This window comes from Bombina bombina, chromosome 3 (genome assembly GCF_027579735.1).
Source record: "Bombina bombina isolate aBomBom1 chromosome 3, aBomBom1.pri, whole genome shotgun sequence".
NCBI lineage: Eukaryota > Metazoa > Chordata > Amphibia > Anura > Bombinatoridae > Bombina > Bombina bombina.
In genome coordinates, this window is record NC_069501.1 from 1,077,988,415 (window position 1) to 1,078,012,842 (window position 24,428).

At 36.9% G+C, this 24,428-nt stretch overlaps 1 protein-coding gene across 1 annotated transcript; it reads left to right on the top strand.

Moving 5' to 3' along the window:
- Positions 1-365: 365 nt before the first annotated feature.
- ARL11 (ADP ribosylation factor like GTPase 11) lies at positions 366-9,192 on the top strand. The gene is made up of 2 exons (XM_053708371.1): positions 366-487; positions 6,009-9,192. Exon 2 carries the CDS (start codon positions 6,018-6,020, stop codon positions 6,558-6,560), a length of 543 nt encoding a protein of 180 aa, XP_053564346.1. The 5' UTR covers positions 366-487; positions 6,009-6,017; the 3' UTR covers positions 6,561-9,192.
- Positions 9,193-24,428: the final 15,236 nt, after the last annotated feature.

Here is a 24,428-nt window from a genome sequence, read left to right on the forward strand (position 1 = left end):
GTTGTATTTGAAATGAATTGCTAGAGGGCAAAATCACCCCAACTCTTAAATCTCTACAATCATTTTAATAGCTGTAACGGAGAAATATTTGCCACCTAGGAGAAAAATATCACATATTTTGATCATGACTGCTTAGCTACGTTAGCTGACAAACCAAACAGTATTCTCATCTACAGCCTAGATACTATTTAACTTTCCATGTCATTGTTCTCTCATTTGAAAAACCTGTTTAGGGAAGTCTGACACATGAGTATTAAAAATCTTTTGCACTGCAGTATGCAAATGTCAAAGCCTGGGAACCGAATTGATTGGATAGTGTGGATATAGCATTTCCTGACCTACGCTTTCTTCACTGATTTAATATGCAGCAATCGAACTTCTGCTTTGTGGTTAAAGACAAGCGCTGTGCTGTACTCAGCATGAGACAGAGGAAGTACAGATATTCGTATATAGCTCCATAAACAACTGCAGGATTTCACTAGTTAAGGTAAGCGGAAGATTTTTAAACCTTTAACAACTTTTTATTGTTGTTTTTATGCAGTTGTCTTACTTATAAAAATAAAATATCAAAGTCTTAAACATCTTCACGTTTATTTAAAAATCATCTGCTGTCCTATTACAGTTGTATTTCTTTTATACATTTACAGTTTGCCATATTATATAGCATAGAGTGTTAGATGGCTGAGTCTAAAGATTTTTTAAGTAAAATATTGAATTAAATAAAGGATTTATTGGTGAAGTAACCCTTTGGTATTTATAACTCTGTACTGTCTTTATTCCAGGTTTCTTTGTCCTGGTCTTGTCATGAACTTGCTGACAGTCACAAACGTCTGTTGGCATCTGTGTCGTGTCTAGATTACTATACTACTTTTATCTGACTCAAATGTTATAAACTTAAAGGGACACTAAGCCCAGATTTATATACAGCATACAATTGTAAACAACTTTTCAATTTACTTCTATCATAATATTTGCTTCTCTTTCTATCCTTTATTGAAGGAGCAACAATGTACTACTGGGAGGTAGCTTAAGACATTGGGTGATGCAGCCACCAATCAGTAGCAAGCTCATAGTAGTGCAATGCTGCTCCTGAGCATATCTAAAAATGCTCTTAAACAAAGTGAAGTTGTTTAAAAGCACATGCTCTATCTGAATCATACAAGATTCATTTTAACTTCAATGTCCCTTTAAAGGGCTATTATTGTGCAACAATGACATGTTTCATTATCCCTTTTAAGGGACAGTAGACACTAAATAAATGCTAGATGCATGCAAAGAAAATATTCTGAGAATAACACATAGATTGATTTTTTAATTGTTTAATTAGTTGTTTAAATATTGACAAAATAAGTGTAAACTGTTGGTGTCTATAAAGCAATGGGAGCTGCCATATTTCTTTCTCTGCTCAGGCCAATTAGAGATATTTATAAACAAGTTACTAGAGTGTGCAGCCAATGGCTGTGTGGGATAAAACAGAGTTCTGCACTTCCACTTTAAAGAGGAACTGAAAAGCACACGATTGTGAGAATGAAATTACAGGAAAAGAGGATAAACTAAATAATGAGTATATTGCAAAGACTTTTATATATACAATTGATCATTTTATATTACAATCTCAAAATGTTTAATTTCCCTTTAAAGGCCCATTATAGTCCAAAATTACATGTTCTAATTGGTTAACACATGTCATTTTAGTTCTAGCAAACCTGCAAGTTTAAACACATACGGCTAGATTACGAGTTTTGCGTTATGAGTAAAGAAGAAGCGTTAAGGCTCTTTTTCACTACCGCTGGTATTACGAGTCTTGCAGGTTTAGCTGCACCGCACACTTTTTTGGCCGGAACGCAACGTAACTACCGCAGCTTTCCAAAAGTCCTTTTTCAATGGGTCTTCCACAGCGCCGGTATTACGAGTTTGCCTGGGAGGCCAAAAATTGAGCGGTACAGCCTAAAACTACAAGATCCATAACATAAACTGAAAGTCAGTAGTTATGAGTTTTGCACTACAAATCTGTAGCATAAAACTCATAACTAAAGTACTAAAAAGTACACTAACACCCATAAACTACCTATTAACCCCTAAACCAAGGCCCTCCCGCATTGCAAACACTAAAATAAAATTATTAACCCCTAATCTGCCGCTCCTGACATCGCCGCTACTAGAATAAACCTATTAACCCCTAAACCGCCGTACTCCAGCATCGCAAACACTAGTTAAATATTATTAACCCCTAATTTGCTGTCCCTAGCATCGCCGCAACCTACATTACTGTTATTAACCCCTAATCTGCTGCCCACAAAATCGCCACCACTATACTAAAGTTATTAACCCCTAAACCTAACCCTAAGTCTAACCTTAAAACCCCTAACTTTAAAGTAATTAAAATAAATCTAAATAAAACCTACTATTAATAACTAAATAATTCCTATTTAAAACTAAATAATTCCTATTTAAAACTAAATACTTACTTATAAAATAAACCCTAAACTAGCTACAATATAAATAATAGTTAAATTGTATCAATCTTAGGTTTTATTTTTATTTCACAGCTAAGTTTGTATTTATTTTAACTAGGAAGACTAGTTAGTAAATAGTTATTAACTATTTACTATACTAACTACCTAGCTAAAATAAATACACATTTACCTGTAAAATAAAACCTAACCTACACTACAATTAAATAAATTGCATTAATTACATACAATTAACTAAATTACAACCCCCCCCCCACTAAATTACACAAAATAAAAAAGAAATTATAAAATATTTAAACTAATTACACCTAATCTAATAGCCCTATCAAAATAAAAAAGCCCCCCCAAAAAAAAACAAAAAAACCTAGCCTACACTAAACTACCAATAGCCCTCAAAGGGGCCTTTTGTGGGGCATTGCCCCAAAGAAATCAGCTCTTTTACCTGTAAAAAAATAATACAAACAACCCTCCAACAGTAAAACCCACTACCCACACAATCAAACCCCCCAAATAAAAACCTATCTAAAAAAACCTAATCTCCCCATTGCCCTGAAAGGGCATTTAGCTCTTTTTCATCCCAAACCCTAAGCTAAAAATAAAACCCACCCAATAAACCCTTAAAAAAACCTAACACTAACCCCCAAAGATCCACTTACAGTTTTTGAAGACCCGACATCCATCCTCAACGAAGCGGCAGAAGTCTTTATCCAAGTGGCATTTTCTATCTTCATCCATCCGGCGCGGAGCGGCTCCATATTCAAGACATCCGGCGCGGAGAATCCTCTTCTTCTGACGGCTCTTCTCGATTGAAGGTTCCTTTAAGTGACGTCATCCAAGATGGCGTCCCTTGAATTCCGATTGGCTGATAGAATTCTATCAGCCAATTGGAATTAAAGGGTAAAAAAGCCTATTGGCTGATGCAATCAGCCAATAGGATTGAGCTTGCATTCTATTGGCTGATTGGAACAGCCAATAGAATGCGAGCTCAATCCTATTGGCTGAAGACTTCTGCTCAGTTGGATGAAGACTTCGGCCCGCTTGGATGAAGACTTCTGCCGCTTCGTTGAGGACTTCTGCCGCTTCTTTGAGGATGGATGTCTGGTCTTCAAAAACTGTAAGTGGATCTTCGGGGGTTAGTGTTTTTTTTTTTAAGGGTTTATTGTGTGGGTTTTATTTTTAGCTTAGGGTTTGGGCTGAAAAAGAGCTAAATGCCCTTTAAAAGGCAATGCTCATTCAAATGCCCTTTTCAGGGCAATGGGGAGCTTAGGTTTTTTAGATAGGTTTTTATTTGGGGGGTTTGGTTGTGTGGGTAGTGGGTTTTACTGTTGGGGGGTTGTTTGTATTATTTTTTTACAGGTAAAAGAGATGATTTCTTTGGGGCAATGCCCTGCAAAAGGCTCTTTTAAGGGCTATTGGAAGTTTAGTGTAGGCTAGGTTTTTTTTATTTTGGGGGGCTTTTTTATTTGGTTAGGGCTATTAGATTAGGTGTAATTAGTTTAAATATTTGATCATTTCTTTTTTATTTTGTGTAATTTAGTGTTTTGTTTTTTGTAATTTAGTTAATTGTATTTAATTAATATAATTTATTTAATTGTAGTGTAAGGTTAGGTGTTAGTGTAACTCAGGTTAGGTTTTATTTTACAGATAAATTTGTCTTTATTTTTACTAGGTAGCTAGTAAATAGTTAATAACTATTTACTAACTAGTCTACCTAGTTAAAATAAATACAAACTTAGCTGTGAAATAAAAATAAAACCTAAGATAGATACAATGTAACTATTAGTTATATTGTAGCTAGCTTAGGGTTTATTTTAAAGGTAAGTATTTAGTTTTAAATAGGAATCATTTAGTTATTAATAGTAGGTTTTATTTAGATTTTTTAAAATTACATTAAAGTTAGGGGGTGTTAGGGTTAGGGTTACGTTAGGGTTAGACTTAGGGGTTAATAACTTTAGTATAGTGGCGGCAACATTGGGGGCGGCAGATTAGGGGTTAATAAATGTAGGTAGGTGGCGGCTACATTGGGGATGGCAGATTAGGGGTTAATAAGTGTAATGTAGGTGTCGGCAATGTCGAGCGGCAGATTAGGGGTGTTTAGAATCGGGGTTTATGTTAGGGTGTTAGGTGTAAACATAACTTTTTATTTCCCCATAGGAATCAATGGGGTTGCGTTACGGAGCTTTACGCTCCTTTATTTTCAGCCGTCTCTCCCCATTGATGTCTATGGGGAAATTGCGCACGAGCACGTAAAACCAGCTCAAATCAGCGCTGGTATTTGTGTGCGGTATCGAGCTCAATTTTGCTCAACGCTCACTTATTGCCTGCTAACGCTGGTTTTTTGTAAACCTGTAATAGCAGCGCTATAGGGAGGTGAGCGGTGACAATAACTTGCAAGTTAGAATCGAGCCGCTCATAACGCAAAACTTGTAATCTAGCCGATAGAATTAGAGCATGTAATGTTTCCACTATAACGGCCCTTTAATAGTGACAACACCTAAAATATGCACCACCACAGATGTATGTCCATATTTTTGGTGGTTAACTATGAAGAAAGAAAGAGTTAATTTTTGACTGAGTTCCAATCTGATAACATAAAATGCTCAACTCCTTTTTTGTCCACAAAGGCACGGTCATATTTAAGTACATATCTATATACTGTATTCACGACATAGGAAGATTAGCAGATAATCTACAAACTCTAATCCTCTCTCTCAAAACACAGGACTATGGATTCTAATAGCAGATACGGAGCAGAAATCCCAGTGATTCTGCCCATATTCTCTTAATTAAAGTCAGTTATTTCTCCCCTTATACAGGTAATGTGAGCCTTTAGGTAAGTAATGCCTTTATTGTTTAAATTTGCATTTTTTTATTTGCAGTCCTAGAATGCTCGCCAAGTAACCAACAAGCCTGCAGTGTTTTTTTCCTTACATTCTACCCCATTCACTTTCCACAGAGTAGCATATCTGCTTTTAGAAAACAAGTAGATAGCTGTCACAGAGAACTCATGCTATAGACAGTGAAAGGGGTAAGTGGTCGCCATCTTTTAAGCTTTACGACCGGTTACAGAATGTGAGAATAAAAAATGCTGCAGGCTTGGCATTGACTTGGGGTGAGTTCAAATGGCTTTAATTAAAAGGAACATTTTATATTTAAATAAGTGTTTGACATTGATTTAAAGAGGAAGTACTTACTTAAAGGCTAACACTACCTATATAAGAAGATAATTTTAATTTACTGTCACTTTAATACTTATGCTTATTCCAGACATTTTTGAATTCCTTTACAATTGTTGTCCATCTCTATATCTGCTGCATTAATCAACAGTCGTTTGGAAATGTAACCCTACTACTTTTAGAGATATCTTCTCTTATATTAGCTTCTAGTTAACAATGTGTGATTTTGATTTGTATTACTTTGTTATGTTATTTTTTATTACATTTAACACAGGAATTTTTAAGTAATCCTGACTGGATTAGGAATGTTCCTTGTTCCTTTTTATTACTAATATTACAACTTTATCTTTCATTTTAGATTTTTATAATGGGGGCTCAAAATTCAAAATCAACACACAAAAAACAAGCCAGAGTTGTCATGATGGGCCTTGACTTTTCAGGAAAATCGACTATTTTATACAGACTTAAACTGAATCAGATAGTGGAGACATTTCCAACTGTTGGATTCAATGTGGAATCGCTTGAAATGGCCAAGAATGTATTTGTAACTATTTGGGATGTCGGGGGTCAAGATAAACTCAGATCAAACTGGAAGGAGTACCTAGAAGACACGGATGTTCTGATCTTTGTAGTAGACAGCTCTGATATCTTCAGACTACCTGATGCTACGGCCGAACTTTTAACTGTTTTGAACAATGCAAACATGTCTGGTATTCCATTTTTAATTTTGGCCAATAAGCAGGATGTGCCTGGTGCAGAACCTATCAAGGAACTTGTACATGTGCTAAAATTGGAAAATTATGATGATAGACCTTGGGAGATACACGGGTGCAGTGCGCATACAGGAGAAGGGCTTGTTGAAGCAATGCATGCTGTCTCCAGGCTTTTAAAAAAGTCTCCAAACCTTTGAACCTGTACTGTTTTGTTAAAGATTATTTATCAGTAAAGGAATACCAACGAGCATTTGGCAAATCCAGGTTATTACTGAAACTTTGTTTACATGTCAGTTTTCTTCAATTGGGACTGGCTGTTTTAACATTTCAAATGAAAATGGAATCCATTTTCTAAATATGATATTATTTAAAATACTGTAGTAACAACAATAATGTTGATTTTATTTTTTTACTTTATTAGCCAATGTTCTGTTGAGTGTGAATCACACCACATCTTGCTTCTATCAATAGTTTTGTTTAATTAGTTTACTGTGTAATGCATTGGCTAGTATGGTTACATGCATATTTTTACCATTGGTGGACTTTCTGTATTCTTGTGTTAAAGAGCACAATGACTTGACCATGCTTCAACACTTTTTTATATTTATTTCAAGACTACAAATAGAATAGACTTGTTAAAGGGACCTAGAACTTAAATTATATATTATATGAAAAATACAATTTTTAATATAAGTAAGTTGCAAAGTTGTTTAAAAGTACATGTTCTATCTGAATTATGAAATAAACAAATTGGGTTTCATGTCCCTTTAATGAAGCAACCGATTGGCTGCATGTGTCAAGCTTCCAGCATTCATTTTTTGGAGTGACTTGGAAGCTTAATGTGTATAGTTTAAAAATTTGTGAAACAAGAATCAAAAAGACATCATGAAAAGCAGTTATTGTTTCTTCCACATCCCTTTAATTATTTACTCTGAGGTTAAAATATATGTTTATATAAAAGAGAGAAAAAGAACACTATGGCTCCTAAGCTTTTTAGCCTCAGGAAAGCCGTGATACACTTTTGAAATTCATGTCATGCCACTGATGTTTTTTTAGCATATATGTAAAGCACAAAAGCTGTGTTTTTTAAAGCAGACCGTCTTTACAATAATTACTATTATAACACAATAGTGATGGAATGCTGTATAAGACCAGCTTAAATATTAAGTAAAGGCATCAGTTGTGAAGAAAACAACAAAAGCTACATAATCGTGCCTGCTTTGCTTTAGTAACCACAACAGTTTTGTAAACCCAGAGAAATTGTAGGTATCACGTTACCATATGAGGTGACTAAATGATACTAAAGGTTTATTGCATGACAATGCAAATGTTACCTGTTTCACATATGTTGCAACAATATTACATACAAATAGTTTGTATTTTTTTTTTTTTAATTTAACGGAATCTATTACATTAGTTTATAATGTTTCTATATGTACTTACATCTTAGCAAACACTTTTACTCCATACTAAATACTTCGGTAGCATAAGTAAAGTAGTAAACTATATATATTCTATGGGGCATTTTTATGATTGTGCGAGCGGACATGATCCGATATAAGGGATCATGTCCGCTGCACATCGATAAATACTGACAGTATATGGCTCTCGACATTTATAATTGCACCAGCAGTTCTAGTGAACTGCTTGTGCAATACCGCCCCCTGCAGATTTGTGGCCAATTGGCCTCTAGCAGGGGGTCAATCGTATTTGATTGGGTTGATTTCTGTCCCCGCCTCAGAGCAGGCCGACAGGTTATGGTAACGTGTAACTATTATCTTTGCATATTCTATATTAGAGTAGTTCATTTCAACATGCTGTAGTTTGACAAAAAAAACTTACTTTCTATACTTCTTGTTTAATAACTCCCTGGCTGCCTCTGTGGTGGTGCTTTATTTTTATTTTTAATTGACAGGCAGATGGTGCAGCCAATCGCAAGCTCACAACCCGCTATATGCATTTCTATGGCAATGTGCTTTCAGGTGACTGCTTGCTGCTAATATTGGAGTTCTGCCTTCATGGTAATGTAAACAGCTAATTGCAGCAGCTGTGCAAGAGCGTGCTGTCACTGAAATATATAGGGCTGGTGGTGTGCTTGCTATTGCCTGTACCACCCACATGCCCATCCTGGTGGTTATTAAACAGGTAAAATATAAAGTGATCAAAAAATCAAAATTCAGGTTTTTTAATTCAGCTTATGCAAACTTATTTCTTACACTTTACCTTCACTTTAAGCTAACATTCACATTTCTAAAATTCTTTGAGGGGGCCTCGCAGTCCTGACAAGATAATCTCACCAGACCAGAGAGCTTTAGATCATAGGCTCCATTGTGATTTAATAACAAAAAAAATCATTTTATTATGTTTACATTTTGGGGACTACCTCAGATTCCTTCATTTGAGGAAGAGGTTTTAGTCCCTGAAATCTCTATTGAATTAATGTATTTTTTGTTAAACTAAGACAGTGCAGACATTTTTATTTTGTTAATTATTATCTTATTTCCTGTCTTTTTGGTTGTTGGTAGTATTTTTGGTGACAATGCCTAATTACTGGAACTAACCAGATTGCAAGATTCTCAGTCCTTAAAAATATCCTATGTGATTGATTAATACATTTCTTGCATTCTTTTTTTAAATTAAAGTATGGTATAATGTTCCTAAACTAGTCAATCCTTGTATTTGTAACTTGAAATCCTTAAAGCCATAAAATTATTTTGAGAGTAATGTTAAAATACTAGTGCATTTCTATGTATTTTCTTTTGTAATTATCATATTGATATTGCACTATTTATGTGTGTCCTTGATAAATGTAATAAATGTTGAATCAATTTTCTGCCATATAAACCAGTGAGTTTCTATTTTCACAAGGCACTTTCAAAAACACATTGAGGTCCATTTATCAAGCTCCAAGTGGAGCTTGAAGGGCCATGTTTCTGGCGAGTCTTCAGACTAGCCAGAAACAGCAGTTATGAAGCAGCGGTCTAAAGACCGCTGCTCCATAACCCTGTCCGTCTGCTCTGATGAGGCGGACAGGATTCACCACAATTCAACCCGATCGAATACGATCGGGTTGATTGACACCTCCCTGCTGGCGGCCAGGGTGCAGCGTTGCAACAGCAGCTCTTGTGAGCTGCTGGTGCAATGCTGAATACGGAGAGCGTATTGCTCTCCGCATTTAGCAAGGTCTTGCGGACCTGATCCGCACTGTCGGATCAGGTCTGCAAGACCTTTGATAATTCGACCCCATTGTATAAGACATCCTTGAGTGTCTTTAGATTTTTTGTTCTTTTATACGCTTCCAAACCCCGTCTCGTATCATGTCTGTGACTCTGCATTCTTATGGATATTTGGTCTGTTGGCCTTCTGCCTAAATGCCCGATGATCAAAACTTCACCGGGCCAGACTGAGAAAACTAGGCTGACACTTGCAGGTAGGTTTCCAGGTGTCCAGTATTCAAATGGTATTTTTGCAGGCTTTCTAGTCAAATCTATAGAAAAATACCGGACACTTTAATGTCCAGTATTTTTATAATCCCATTAGTGTCAGCTAAATATAAAGGTCCTCCTTTGCCTCTATGCTTAACAAATGTGACTCAGAAAGAAGTAACACTGTACATTTCATATTATATGCGTTACATGCAGCAATGTGGTGTAAAATCGTTGCTCTGTGTGTGCTCCTGTCTGTCAAGACTATGTGTGTTACTGGCAACCAATGGCATAAAATGACTGCTCAGTTGGGAAAACATACATGGTGAGATTGAGGGTGGGGCTAAGGTTGAGCTTTTGAAGAAACATTGTGTGACTCCCCCCTAACACACGTGCCCAGTCACCTATAGGACGTCTAGTGGCAACCCTATTTGCAGGGGATGGCCACAGGGAATTATCTAAAAAAAGTGTGACGAGATGTCTCCCATAAAAATTAATAGAGCTCACTTGAAAGGGAAACTTTGCTAGGGAGAGCAAAGTTAGCAGGAAGCAGGGGCAAAATTTAAAAGGAAAATATTGCAGCCAATACAAATCAAATAACTCTGTATTTAGTATATATCATCTTACAGTTGTCCACATTTTAGTATATATGTGTTTTATGTTAGGGTAATATTTTGATAAAATCTTGCCACTTTTTAGGTTGCAAGAAAAAAAACCCTGAGATTTGCAGGGGGGAAATGTTTAGAGAATATGCCAAAGCTGGCAGAGAAATGTCAGCTACGCCCATGGAACTCCCTTGTTCAGCCCACTAGCAGAAGTGAGGAAACTCATCTTTACAATATGATTTTTGATAGATTTTTAAAGAGATTAAACAAAACAATTTTTTTCTGTGTATTTTTATTTCATTATTTAATGTATTAGTTTTATATACGATTTAAATTAAAAAAAATTCCGAGCCCTATTGCAAACATTGCCTTCACATACATTTTGGTCAAAATTTAAATGCACATACAGTATCTCACAAAAGTGAGTACACCCCTCACATTTTTGCAAATATTTTTTTATATCTGTTCATGTGACAACACTGAAGAAATGACACTTTGCTACAATGTAAAGTAGTGAGTGTACAGCCTGTATAACAGTGTAAATTTGCTGTCCCCTCAAAATAAGTCAACACACAGCCATTAATGTCTAAACTGTTGGCAAAAAAAGTGAGTACACCCCTAAGTGGAAATGTCCAAATTGTGTGGCCACCATTATTTTCCATCACCGCCTTAACCCTCTTGGGCATAGAGTTCACCAGAGCTTCACAGGTTGCCACTAGAGTCCTCTTCCCCTCCTCCATGACGACATCACAGAGCTGGTGGATGTTAGAGACCTTGCGCTCCCCCACCTTCCTTTGAGGATGCTCAATAGGGTTTAGGTCTGGAGACATGCTTGGCCAGTCCATCACCTTTACCCTCAGCTTCTTTAGCAAGGCAGTGGTCGTCTTGAAGGTGTGTTTGGGGTCGTTATCATGATGGAATACTGCCCTGCGGCCCAGTCTCCAAAGGGAGGGGATCATGCTCTGCTTCGGTATGTCACAGTACATGTTCACATTCATGGTTCCTTACTGAACTGTAGCTCCCCAGTGCCGGCAGCACTCATGCAGGCCCAGACCATGACACTCCCACCACCATGCTTGACTGTAGGCAAGACACACTTTTCTTTGTACTCCTCGCCTGGTTGCTGCCACACACGCTTGACATCATCTTAACCAAATAAGTTTATCTTGGTCTTATCAGACCACAGGACATGGTTCCAGTAATCCATGTCCTTAGTCTGCTTGTCTTCAGCAAACTGTTTGAGGGCTTTCTTGTGAATCATCTTTAGATGTCATCTGGGACGACAGCCATGCAGACCAATTTGATGCAGTGTGCGGCGTATGATCTGAGCACTGACAGGCTGACCCCCCACCTCTTCAACCTCTGCAGGTTGAATGCTGGCAGCACTCATACTTCTATTTCCCAAAGACAAACTCTGGATATGACGCTGAGCATGTGCACTCAACTTCTTTGGTCAACCATGGCGAGGCCTGTTCTAAGTGGAACCTGTTCTGTGAAACTGCTGTATGGTTTTGAACACAGTGCTGCAGCTCAGTTTTAGGGGTTTGGCAATCTTCTTATAGCCTAGGTCATCTTTATGTAGAGCAACAATTCTTTTTTCAGATCCTCAGATAGTTCTTTGCTATGAGGTGCCATATTAAACTTCCAGTGACCTGTATGAGAGAGTATGAGAGCGATAACACCAAATTTAACACGCCTGATCCCCATTCACACCTGAGACCTTGTAACACTAACGAGTCACATAACACCGGGGAGGGGAAATGGCTAATTGGGCCCAATTTGGACATTTCCACTTAGGGGTGTACTCACTTTTTTTGCCAACGGTTTAGACATTAATGGCTGTGTGTTGAGTTATTTTGAGGGGGCAGCAAATTTACACTGTTATAAAGGCTGTACACTCACTACTTTACATTGTAGCAAAGTGTCATTTCTTCAGTGTTGTCACATGAAAAGATATAATTAAATATTTACAAAAATGTGAGGGGTGTACTCACTTTTGTGAGATACTGTAGATGAATTACATCTTTGAATAAAAACATATTTGCAATATACATGTATTGGCAAACATGCTTCTAGTAAAAGTTATCATTGTTTTAGTGTTAGCATTTTTGTGTGTGCATGTGAAGCATAGCTAGATATTCTCAGTGCACCAGCATTTTAAATACTGCAGCTGCTCAGAGTGCTAGTGGGGCTTGTATCATGTCAGCAATTACCAGATGGTACAAGCACCTAAGGCTCTCTGAGCAAGTGATGTGTTTAAAGTACGGGTGCACGTTGCATACTTAAATACACTTTTGAAACAGCTATAGGTTTTATCAGAAGCATTTTTGCTAATACATGCATATTACAAAAATGCTTCTATTAAAAACTGAAATGCAGCCCTGTGTTTGTTCAAATTTTGGCTGGAATGGCCCTTTAAAAGCAGGAAACACCCCTTTGTGAGACACACTGTTCTGAAGGTAAAAACGGAGAATTAGGACAGGGGCTTCATGGTGCTGGTGAAATCTCACAAACCCTGAGAACTTTAGATAATTGTACACTAAGGGCAACATTACAAGTCGCGCAGCAAATCAGTTGCGAAAACACTGTGCACGTTATGGCTCGCATTTGGGGTTACGCAGCTATAAGAAGTTGCAAAATAACTTATTTTGCGCAGGCATTAAAACACAGAAAACCCTAATCTGTTGCGCAAAGCCCATGACGTATTCTCCTCTAAAAGTGTACATGAAAATATGATTATTTCATATTGCGAAAATGTTTTCGTAATGTTTTCGTAAAGGAATATGTTATATTTATTTGTAAATAAATATTTCTCTATATATGTGATATGTATATGAATATATATATATATATATATATGTCTAGATATCTCGAGATCTATATGTGAATATCGCATTGAAAATCCCTCTGAGATATTGTTTAATATGCATAAGATTGTAATGTAAAATTACATCATTCTAAAGTACATAATAACAAGACAATGCAATAGCATTTACTCTGAATTTCCAATAAGCAGTAGATTTTTTTCTGACAACTTTATTTTTTCTCCCATTTTTTTTAATCATGTGACACACATCAGCCAATCACAGACTAGTAAACTTATATCCTGTGAGCCTGTGCACATGCTCAGTAGGATCTTGTTCCCCAGAAAGTGTGAATATAAATGGACTCTGCAAAATTTGATTATGGAAGTAAATTGGAAAGTGTCTTCAAACTGCATAATGTATCTGAATAACGAAATTTTGACTTGAGTGTCCCTTTAAATAATTTTTATCAGGCAGTGTTAATATGAGTGTAACTGTACTTTGTAATGTATTTTTGAAGTGTCTTGTGAAAGGTGCGCAATCGCAATTTTTCAAGACTTGTAATACCTGCGCAATGAAAATTAATTGCGAAAAGACCACATCGGGCGTGGAAAACTCATAACGCGCTACTTGTAATCTTGCCCTAAGACTTTTAACAGAATGCCCACAACTGCATTTATTTCCCCCCAGTTTTTTCAATGTTAGTTCCTACAGATGTATTTCATGTTAGCTAATTTTATGATCAAAACACATTCCTTCTTGCTAGTAAGCAAAAAAAAAAAAAAAAAAAAGGAAAAACAGTATTAGCAGGTTTAAAAAATAAATAAATCTGCTGGGTAAAGGATATTTCAAACCTAGCTTATTCTGTCACACTATGTTATTTTGATATGTATGTGGCTTTTGCATTGCTCAATAAATCTTTCCAAAATAAATAAAATGATAGAACAAAATATACCGGTATACCAGGAAAATCCCAGTATATGTTGTGTGTTTTTTAACTCAAAGTATGCAAGTTTTATTAACTTGCTCATTTCAAATGTTTGAATATTATTTGCCACTTCCTGATGATTTAATGGCCCTCTTTATAAATGTTTACGACTTGCTTATTTTATTCCTATGTAGTTTATTTTATTTATACAGCACAGGTATTTAGGTAAGGAGCAAATTATAGTTTGAGAAGTAATGCTTAAGGTATGAGAGACTAATCGAAGAACAGACCATTAGTCACAGGAGGTTGGGCATTTTTCAGCACACTGTAATTATTTGCAGGGAAGATCACACTTATTTTTAGTCATAATGATTCATTATATATATATATATATATATATATATATATATATATATATATATATATATATATATATATAAACAAAGTAGAATATATCCCCAACCAGTAGGGATACAAGCTTTGACAATAGGAGCGCAAAACCAGAGTGTGATATAATCAAATAGTATATAATAAAAAATTAATATTAATGGTACATTTACACATATGCAAGAAGAATGTAAACTATGATCATAGAACCAAATACGCACAAAAAAACTCAATAATAAGAGTAGAAAAAATAATAAATAAAAATAAATATAAATAAATAAAAATAAAAATGGAATAATACCTATCAATAAAAATGTTTTATATGATATGGGTATGTATGTAAAAATACATGTATAGAGGATGGCAGGAAAGAAATGATAATGATATCAATGTTATTTACTCTGAGGTGGACCTATACTAGCTGCTTAAAGCTTGGAAACAACTACAGCAGAGTATCCTTTTTCTTGATACTCTTAACAAATTTACTTACACAAAAGAAAAATGGCTACAAACCCAGTGCTTAGTACATGGACCACACAGACGTTTAACAATTACAATAGATAGAGGATTGGCTCAAATGACACATATACAAAAAATGATCATGGGAAACATATATTAGGGATAGTCCAATATAACACCAGTGATCTGCTTGTTTACACCCTATCAGATGATACAGTTCTTAAAAACATTTGTGTGTGAGAGTTGAAAGATGTGCTGCGAAATCCCCGATAGGGGATCTACTTACAATTAGAGACCTCAATCCTATGAGGCAAGTGGCGTGTGGGGATCAATCTTATCTCTCCGGGTACATCCCTGGAACTGACGGTGCACCTCTTGGACCAGATTTCTCCCTAGGTTAGGTGTGAAATGGATGACCATACGGTGTGTAATAAAAAAAGATATACAAACAATAATAGCGCAACACTGTTTTATTTAAGATGGGTATAAAAATGTTAAATACACACTTACAATAGTTACCCTCAATGATATGAGATAATGAATAAGCCTGTCATAAAGATTCAAAGTGGAAGCACATCCGAAGTGAACAGCACTTCATCAATAGTATGTACAATATGTACAGTTGGATTACATCTTACGCATTTCGAAGGGCTATATTATTATGCTGCCTTCTTCATCAGAAGTTATATATATATATTTATATATTTATATTTATATTTGTGTGTGTGTTTATATATATAAATATATATATATATATATATATATATATATATATACACTCACCAGCCACTTTATTAGGTACACCTGTTTAATTGCTTGGTAACACAAATTGCTAATCAGCCAATCACATAGCAGCAACTCAATGCATTTAGGCATGTAGACATGGTGAAGACGACTTGCAGATGTTCAAAACAAGCATTAGAATAGGGAAGAAAGGGGATTTAAGTGACTTTGAATGTGGTATGGTTGGTGCCATACTGGCTGGTCTGAGTATTTAAAAAACTGCTAATCTACTGGGATTTTCACGCACAACCATCTCTAGGGTTTACAGAGAATGGTCCGAAAAAGAGAAAATATCCAGTGAGCAGCAGTTGTGTGGATGACAATGCCTTGTTGATGTCAGATGTCAGAGTTGAATGGGCAAACTGATTTGAGATGATAGATATCATCTCTTAACGCAAAACACATCAAACTTTGAAGCAGATGGGCTTCAGAAGCAGAAGACCACACTGGGTGCCCCTCCTGTCAGCTAAGAACAGGAAACTGAGGCTACAATTTGCACAGGCTCACCAAAATTGGACAATAGAAGATTGAAAACACGTTGCCTGGTCTGATGAGTGTTGATTTAGCTGCGACATTCAAATGGTAGGGTCAGAACTTGGCATAAACAACATGAAAGCATGGATCTATCCTGCCTTGTATCAACGTTTCAGGCTGGTGGTGTAATGGTGTGGGGTATATTTTCTTGGCACACTTTGGGCCCCATAGAACCCAAAGAGCATTGTTTAAACAACATGGCCTACCTGAGTATTGTTACTGACTATGTCAATCCCTTTATGACTACAGTGTACCCATCTTCTGATCGCTACTTCCAGCAGGATAATGCACCATGTCACAAAGCTCAAATAATCTCAAACAGTTTTTTTGAACATGACAATGAGTTCACTAAACTCCAATGGCCTCCACAGTCACCAGATCTCAATCCAATAGAGCACCTTTGGGATGTAGTGGAACTGGAGATTCGCATCATGGATGTGCAGCCGATAAATCTGCAGCAACTGCGTGATGCTATCATGTCAATATGGACCAAAATATCTGAGGAATGTTTCGAACACCTTGTTAAATCTATGCCAATGAAGAACACAGGCAGTTCTGAAGGCAAAAGGGGGTGTAACTCAGTACTAGAAAGGTGTACCTAATGAAGTAGCCGGTGAGTGTATATATATATATATAATATAACTAGCAGGAAATTAATTATTGTGCACTCATTTTGTAGATGAGATGCTATGATACAGCTCACTGACAGATCAGGCCACCTATGATTTCTGTATTGGTGGAGAGGGGCAGCCCACCACAGAAAAGCTGGCTTTAAAAAGTGCAAGAATATTCATTAACATAAATGCACAAAGAAAAAAAACAGACTGCACTGACTACTAATGGATGATTTTGCCCACATCATAGAACGAGAATTGCACGTGCAACGCCACCCTTGCTCTCAAGCAACCAATTGCGTGAGAGCTAGGGATATCAATAATTCCAGTTTGATTAGACTGGGGTGTTTTTAAACTGCCAGTTCAGAGGTAGCTGAAGAAACACCAGTTTTTTAGCCTTTCCGCCATCTTCTTAACGATCATCTGCAGGCTCACAGGAGCTCTATTGCTGCTTACTCAGCTTGGTAAATGGAGCCCAATGTGCTGTATTAATTTAAATAATATACACACACAAACCTGCAAATGTGTAAAATATGTTTACATCTGTTAAATTTATATGTACAGGTAGCCCTCAGTTTACGCTGGGGTTAGGTTCCAGAAGGAATGGTTGTAAATCAAAACCGTTGTAAATTGAAACCCAGTTTATAATGTAACTCAATGGGAAGTGAGGGAGTTAGGTTCCAGGCCCCTCTCAAAATTGTCATAACTAACACCGAATACATTATTTTTAAAGCTTTGAAATGAAGACTTTAAATGCTAAACAGCATTATAAACCTAATAAAATAATCACACAACACAGAATATATAATTAAACTAAGTTAAATGAACAAAAACAGTTGCTAAACAGCATTATAAACCTAATAAAATAATCACACAACACAGACTTCACCTTCGTTTTTCTGCAAACAGTTCTTTCTATGCATTCCAATCTGGACTGATTTATAGACAGGAAGATCTTGTTCCTTTGAAATCTGCTCGGTAGCTCAGGTCTGGTTAAACTGATTAATTTTAGCTTGCTTGGCTTTGCTGCAACACAAGCGGACAGCTCCATCTACTGGCTATTTTAATAAATGCACTGCTTCTCAATACGTTTCAATAGCAGTCACATGACTGGAAAAAAAAGTTGTTATTCTGAAACGGTGTAAATTGAACCATTGTAAAACGAGGGCCATCTGTACTCCTATGTATCCCTTTCAGTCACTTTGCAAAACATTATTTGCTATTATTTATTTATTTTTATTAGATTATGCTCTTAAAGTTTACAATTACAAGTAGTGAACAAGAGTTACTTCCTTATTTTAGTTAATATTTTACTGGTTATACTTCTGTGATGTTGCTCCTTTGCTCACAAATGGATCTGATCCATTCTAAACTGTTGCCAACTAATTCCACACCAATATTTTCTACAATCAGGGTGAGCACAGAAAATATTTTTATGTATTAGTAATGTATCACCTATTACTTTATCTAGGTGTTCCCCTTTATATATAATGAATATAGTCATTACTTTTTTTAGAATATTCAGTAAGTATTGCATCCTGTGAAGTATTAAAGTAATAGTGATGTTTATGACTGAGGGAATTTTTTCTTAAAGGGCCATAATACCCAAATGTTTACTTGAAAGTGATGCAGCATAGCTGTAAAAAGCTGACTAGAAAATATCTCCTGAACATCTCTATGTAAAAAAGAAAGATATTTTACCTCAAAAGTTCCTCAGTAGCCACCTCCCATTGTAAAGGATTTCTAAGCAGCATTTTAGTGTGTCTGTCCTGGGACATCTGAAGGGATGAGCATCATGCACTCTCATCTTATTTCACCAATCAGGTAAAGGAAGTTTACAATGAAATCTCATGAGAGTCAAGTCAAATCTCATGAGATCACAGTAAAAGTTCATGACCTCAGCACTGCTGATGCTGATTGGCTGCTGTTCATTTCTTCATTTTTTTTATTTTTTTTTACCTGCAGCTGGGAGCAGTTGAGTATAACTTTTTACACAGAACTTACTCTGCTGAGCTGAGGAGATTGTGAGGTAAAATATCTTCCTTTTTTACATAGAGATGCTCAGGTGATATTTTCCTGTCAGCTTTTTACAAGTGATTTAGCATATGAGTATTATGTCCCTTTAAGAGAAACTCCCAGAGAAAAGAACCATGTCCATGGTAATTTTTTTCCCTAGAGGCTGCTTTTCAACAAAACCTTAACTTCTTCAATCAAAAAATGTAAAACATAGCGTTATATCTATAATGAATCACTGCATACATCTACTTGAAGGAAGTCTATCTGCTAGATTACGAGTTTTGTCGGTAAAGCCGTGAGTTGATAACAAGCCTTTTTTTTCCAGCGCTCACTTTAAACAACGCTGGTATTACAAGTTTTCTGAATGGCTGCATAAGCCTCAGCGTTGAACAAATTTAGCCCCACATCTCACTGTAATGCCAGTGTTGCTTACGGTATCGGTAAGCTGGCTAAACGTGCTCGTGCACGATTTCCCCATAGGAAACAATGGGGCTGAGCCCGCTGAAAAAAAAAAAAAAAACACCTGCAAAAAAGCAGCCCTAAAAACCCCTAACCTTACACTTATTAACCCCTAATCTGCCGCCCCCGACATCCTCGCCACCTGCATTATATTATTAACCCCTAATCTGCCGCTCCGGACACCGCCGCCACCTACATTATACCTATGAACCCCTAATCTGCTGCCCCTAACATCGCCGATACCTACATTATATTTATTAACCCCTAATCTACCGCCCCCAACGTCACGCCACCTACCTACAATTATTAACCCCTAATCTGCTGCCGCCAACGTCCCCGCTACTATATTAAATGTATTAACCCCTAAACCTAAGTCTAACCCTAACACCCCCTAACTTAAATCTATTTTTAATAAATCTAAATAAAATTACTATAATTAAATAAATTATTCCTATTTAAAACTAAATACTTACCTATAAAATAAACCCTAATATAGCTACAATATAACTAATACATTGTAGCTATTTTAGGATTAATTTTTATTTTACAGGCAACTTTGTATTTATTTTAACTAGGTAGCATAGTTATTAAATAGTTATTAACTATTTAATAACTACCTAGATAAAATAAATACAAATATACCTGTAAAATAAACCCTAACCTAAGTTACAATTACACCTAACACTACTCTATAATTAAATTAATTACCTAAACTACCTACAATTAAATTAAATAAACTAAATTACGAACCCCCCCCACTAAATTACAGAAAATAAAAAAGAAATTACAATATTTTAAACTAAATTACAAATAGCCCTTAAAAGGGCCTTTTGCAGGGCATTGCCCCAAAGTAATCAGCTCTTTTACCAGCCCTTAAAAGGGCTTTTTGCAGGGCATTGGCCCAAAGTAATCAGCTCTTTTACCTATATAAAAAAAAAATACAATACCACCCCAACATTAAAACCCACCACCCACATACCCCTACTCTAAAACCCACCCAATCCCCCTTAAAAAAAAAACTAACACTAACCCCCTGAAGATCACCCTACCTTGAGCCGTCTTCACCCAGCCGGGCCGAAGTCTTCATCCAATCCGGCAAGAAGAGGTAGGGGTATGTGGGTGGTGGGTTTTAATGTTGGGGGGGTATTGTATTTTTTTTACAGGTAAAAGAGGTGATTACTTTGGGGCAATGCCCCGCAAAAAGCCCTTTTAAGGGCTGGTAAAAGAGCTGATTACTTTGGGACAATGCCCCGCAAAAGGCCCTTTTAAGGGCTATTTGTAATTTAGTGTAGGGTAGGGAATTTTATTATACAATGTAAGTATTAGTTATATTGTAGCTATATGAGGGTTTATTTTATAGGTAAGTATTTAGTTTTAAATAGGAATAATTTATTTAATTATAGTAATTTTATTTAGATTTATTAAAAATAGATTTAAGTTAGGGGGGTGTTAGGGTTAGGGTTAGACTTAGGTTTAGGGGTTAATACATTTAATATAGTAGCGGCGACGTTGGGGGCGGTAAATTAGGGGTTAATAATTGTAGCTAGGTGGCAGCGATGTTAGGGACGGCAGATTAGGGGTTAATACCAAATTTTATAGTGTTTGCGAGGCGGGAGTGCGGCGGTTTAGGGGTTAATACATTTATTATAGTGGCGGCGATGTCCGGTCGGCAGATTATGGGTTAATAATTGTAGGTAGGTGGCGGTGATGTTGGGGCCGGCAGATTATGGGTTAATAACTATAATGTAGGTGTCTGCGATGTTAGGGGCAGCAGATTAGGGGTTTATAAGTATAATGTAGGTGGCGGCGATGTCCGGTCAGCAGATTAGGGGTTAAATAATTTTATTTTAGTGTTTGCAATGTGGGGGGGGGGCCTCGGTTTAGGGGTTAAGAGGTAGTTTATGGCTGTTAGTGTACTTTGTAGCACTTTAGTTAAGAACTTTATGTTCCGGTGTTAGCCCATTAAACTACTGACTTTTAAATGCGGTAGGAGTCTTGGAGGTAGAGGCTCTACCGCTCACTTCTTCCAAGACTTGTAATACCGGCGTTAGGAAAATCCCATTAAAAAGATAGGATACGCAATTGACGTAAGGGGATTTGCGGTATGGAAAATTCGCGGAAGAAAAGTGAGCGGTACACCTGTACCTGCCAAACTTGTAATACCAGCGGGCGTTAAAAAGCAGCGCTAGGACCCCTTAACGCTGCTTTTTAAGGCTAACGCCAAACTCGTAATCTAGCCGTATGTTTTTACTTAAAACTTCATTTGTACTGTGTGCATAATTTAAACACCTTTAAAGGGTTATTAAAGGGATTTGAAAACCAAAAGTTTTAATTTATGATTCAGATAAACCTCTTTCTAATTTACCTCTATTGTCAATTTTTTTCCGTTCTCTTGGTATCTTTTGTTGAAAAGCAGGGACGTATGCTGGCCCATTTCTGGAGCACTATATGTCAGCAGTTTGTTGTAAGAATTGTATCCATTTGCAAGAGCTCTAGGTGGCAGCACTATTTCCTGCCATGTAGTGCTCAAGATGCCTACCTAGCGCCTAGATTTAGAGTTTTGTCGGTAAAGACCCGCGCACCCTTAAGACAGCGCTGGTATTTAGAGTTGTCTGAATGGCTGCGTTAGCCTCAGAAAAGGGAGCGTTGAGCATAATTTAGCTCCACTTCAACCCTCAATACCAGCGTTGCCTACGGTAGCGGTAAGCTGGAAAAACGTGCTTGTGCACGATAACCCCATAGGAAACAATGGGGCTATGCTGACTGAAAAAAAAACTGCAAAAAAACAGCGTTCAGCTCCTAACGCAGCCCCATTGTTTCTTATGGGGAAACACTCTCTAAGTCTACACCTAACACCCTAACATGAACCCCGAGTCTAAACACCCCTAACCTTACACTTATTAACCTCTAATCTGCCACCCCCGCTATCGCTGACACCTACATTATATTATTAACCCCTAATCTGCCGCTCCGGACACCGCCGCAACCTACATTATAGCTATGAACCCCTAATCTGCTGCCCCTAACATCGCCGACACTTATATTATATTTATTACCCCCTAATCTGCCCCCCCCAACATTGCCGCCACCTACCTACACTTATTAACCCCTAATCCTGCCGACCGGACCTCGCCGCCACTATAATAAATGTATTAACCCGTAAACCGCCGCACTCACGCCTCACAAACACTATAATAAATTGTATTAACCCCTAATCTGCCCTCCCTAACATCGCCGCCACCTACCTACAATTATTAACCCCTAATCTCCCGCCCCCAGCGTCGCTGCTACTATAATAAAGTTATTAACCCCTAAACCTAAGTCTAACCCTAACCCTAACACCCCCTAACTTAAATATAATTTAAATTAATCTAAATAAATTTACTATAATTAAATAAATTATTCCTATTTAAAACTAAATACTTACCTATAAAATAAACCCTAATATAGCTACAATATAACTAATAGTTACATTGTAGCTATTTTAGGATTTATAAATAAATTACCTACAATTAGCTAAACTAAAATACAATTAAATAAACTAATCTATAATACAAAAAAAACAAACAATAAATTACAGAAAATAAAAAAAAAATTACAAAAAGTTTAAACTAATTACACCTAATCTAAGCCCCCAAAATAATAACATTTCCTACCCTATTCTAAATTACAAAGTAATCAGCTCTTTTACCAGCCCTTAAAAGGGCTTTTTGTGGGGCATTGCCCCAAAGTAATCAGCTCTTTTACCTGTAAAAAAAATACAACCCCCAACATTAAAACCCACCACCCACATACCCCTACTCTAACCCACCCAAACCCCCCTTAAATAAACCTAACACTAACCCCCTGAAGATCTCCCTACCTTGAGTCGTCTTCACCCAGCGGAGCCGAATTCTTCATCCAAGTGGAGCAAGAAGAGGCCCTCCATCCGGTAGAAGTATTCATCCAAGCGGCGTCTTCTATCTTCATCCATCCGGAGCGGAGCGGAGCCATCTTCCATACAACCGACGCAGAGCCATCCTCTTCAACCGACGGACTAACGATGAATGACGGTTCCTTTAAGGGACGTCATCCAAGATGGCGTCCCTCGAATTCCGATTGGCTGATAGGATTACCTAGGATTGTAGGTAATTTATTTAATTAATTTATTGATAGTGTAGTGTTAGGTGTATTTGTAAATTAGGTTAGGATTTATTTTACAGGTAATTTTGTAATTATTTTAACTAGGTAGCTATTCAATAGTTATTAACTATTTAATAGCTATTGTACCTAGTTAAAATAAATACAAAGTTGCCTGTAAAATAAATATAAATCCTAAAATAGCTACAATGTAACTATTAGTTATATTGTAGCTATATTAGGGTTTATTTTATAGGTAAGTATTTAGTTTTAAATAGGAATAATTTATTTAATTATAGTAAAATTATTTCTTTAAATTGAATTTATATTTAAGTTAGGGGGGTGTTAGGGTTAAGGTTAGAGTTAGGTTTAGGGGTTAATAACTTTATTATAGTAGCGACGACGGTGGGGGTGGCTGATTAGGGGTTAATATTTGTAGGTAGGTGGCGGCGATGTTAGGGAGGGCAGATTAGGGGTTAATAAAATGTATTATAGTGTTTGCGAGGCGGGAGTGCGGCGGTTTAGGAGTTAATACATTTATTATAGTGGCGGCGATGTCCGGTCAGCAGATTAGGGGTTAATAATTGTAGGTAGGTGGCGGCGACGTTGGGGGGGCAGATTAGGGGTTAATAAATATAATTTAGGTGTCGGTGATGTTAGGGGCAGCAGATTAGGGGTTCATAGGTATAATGTAGGTTGCGGCGGTATCCGGAGCGGCAGATTAGGGGTAAAAAAAATTATTATAGGGTTTGCGATATCGGGGGGCCTCGGTTAGGGGTTTATAGGTAGTTTATGGGTGTTAGTGAACTTTATAGCACTTTATGTTCCCGCGTTAGCCCATAAAGCTCTTAACTACTGACTTTTTTTGATGGTAGGAGTCTTGTTAGTAGAGGGTCTACCGCTCAGTTCTTCGAAGACTCGTAATACCAGCG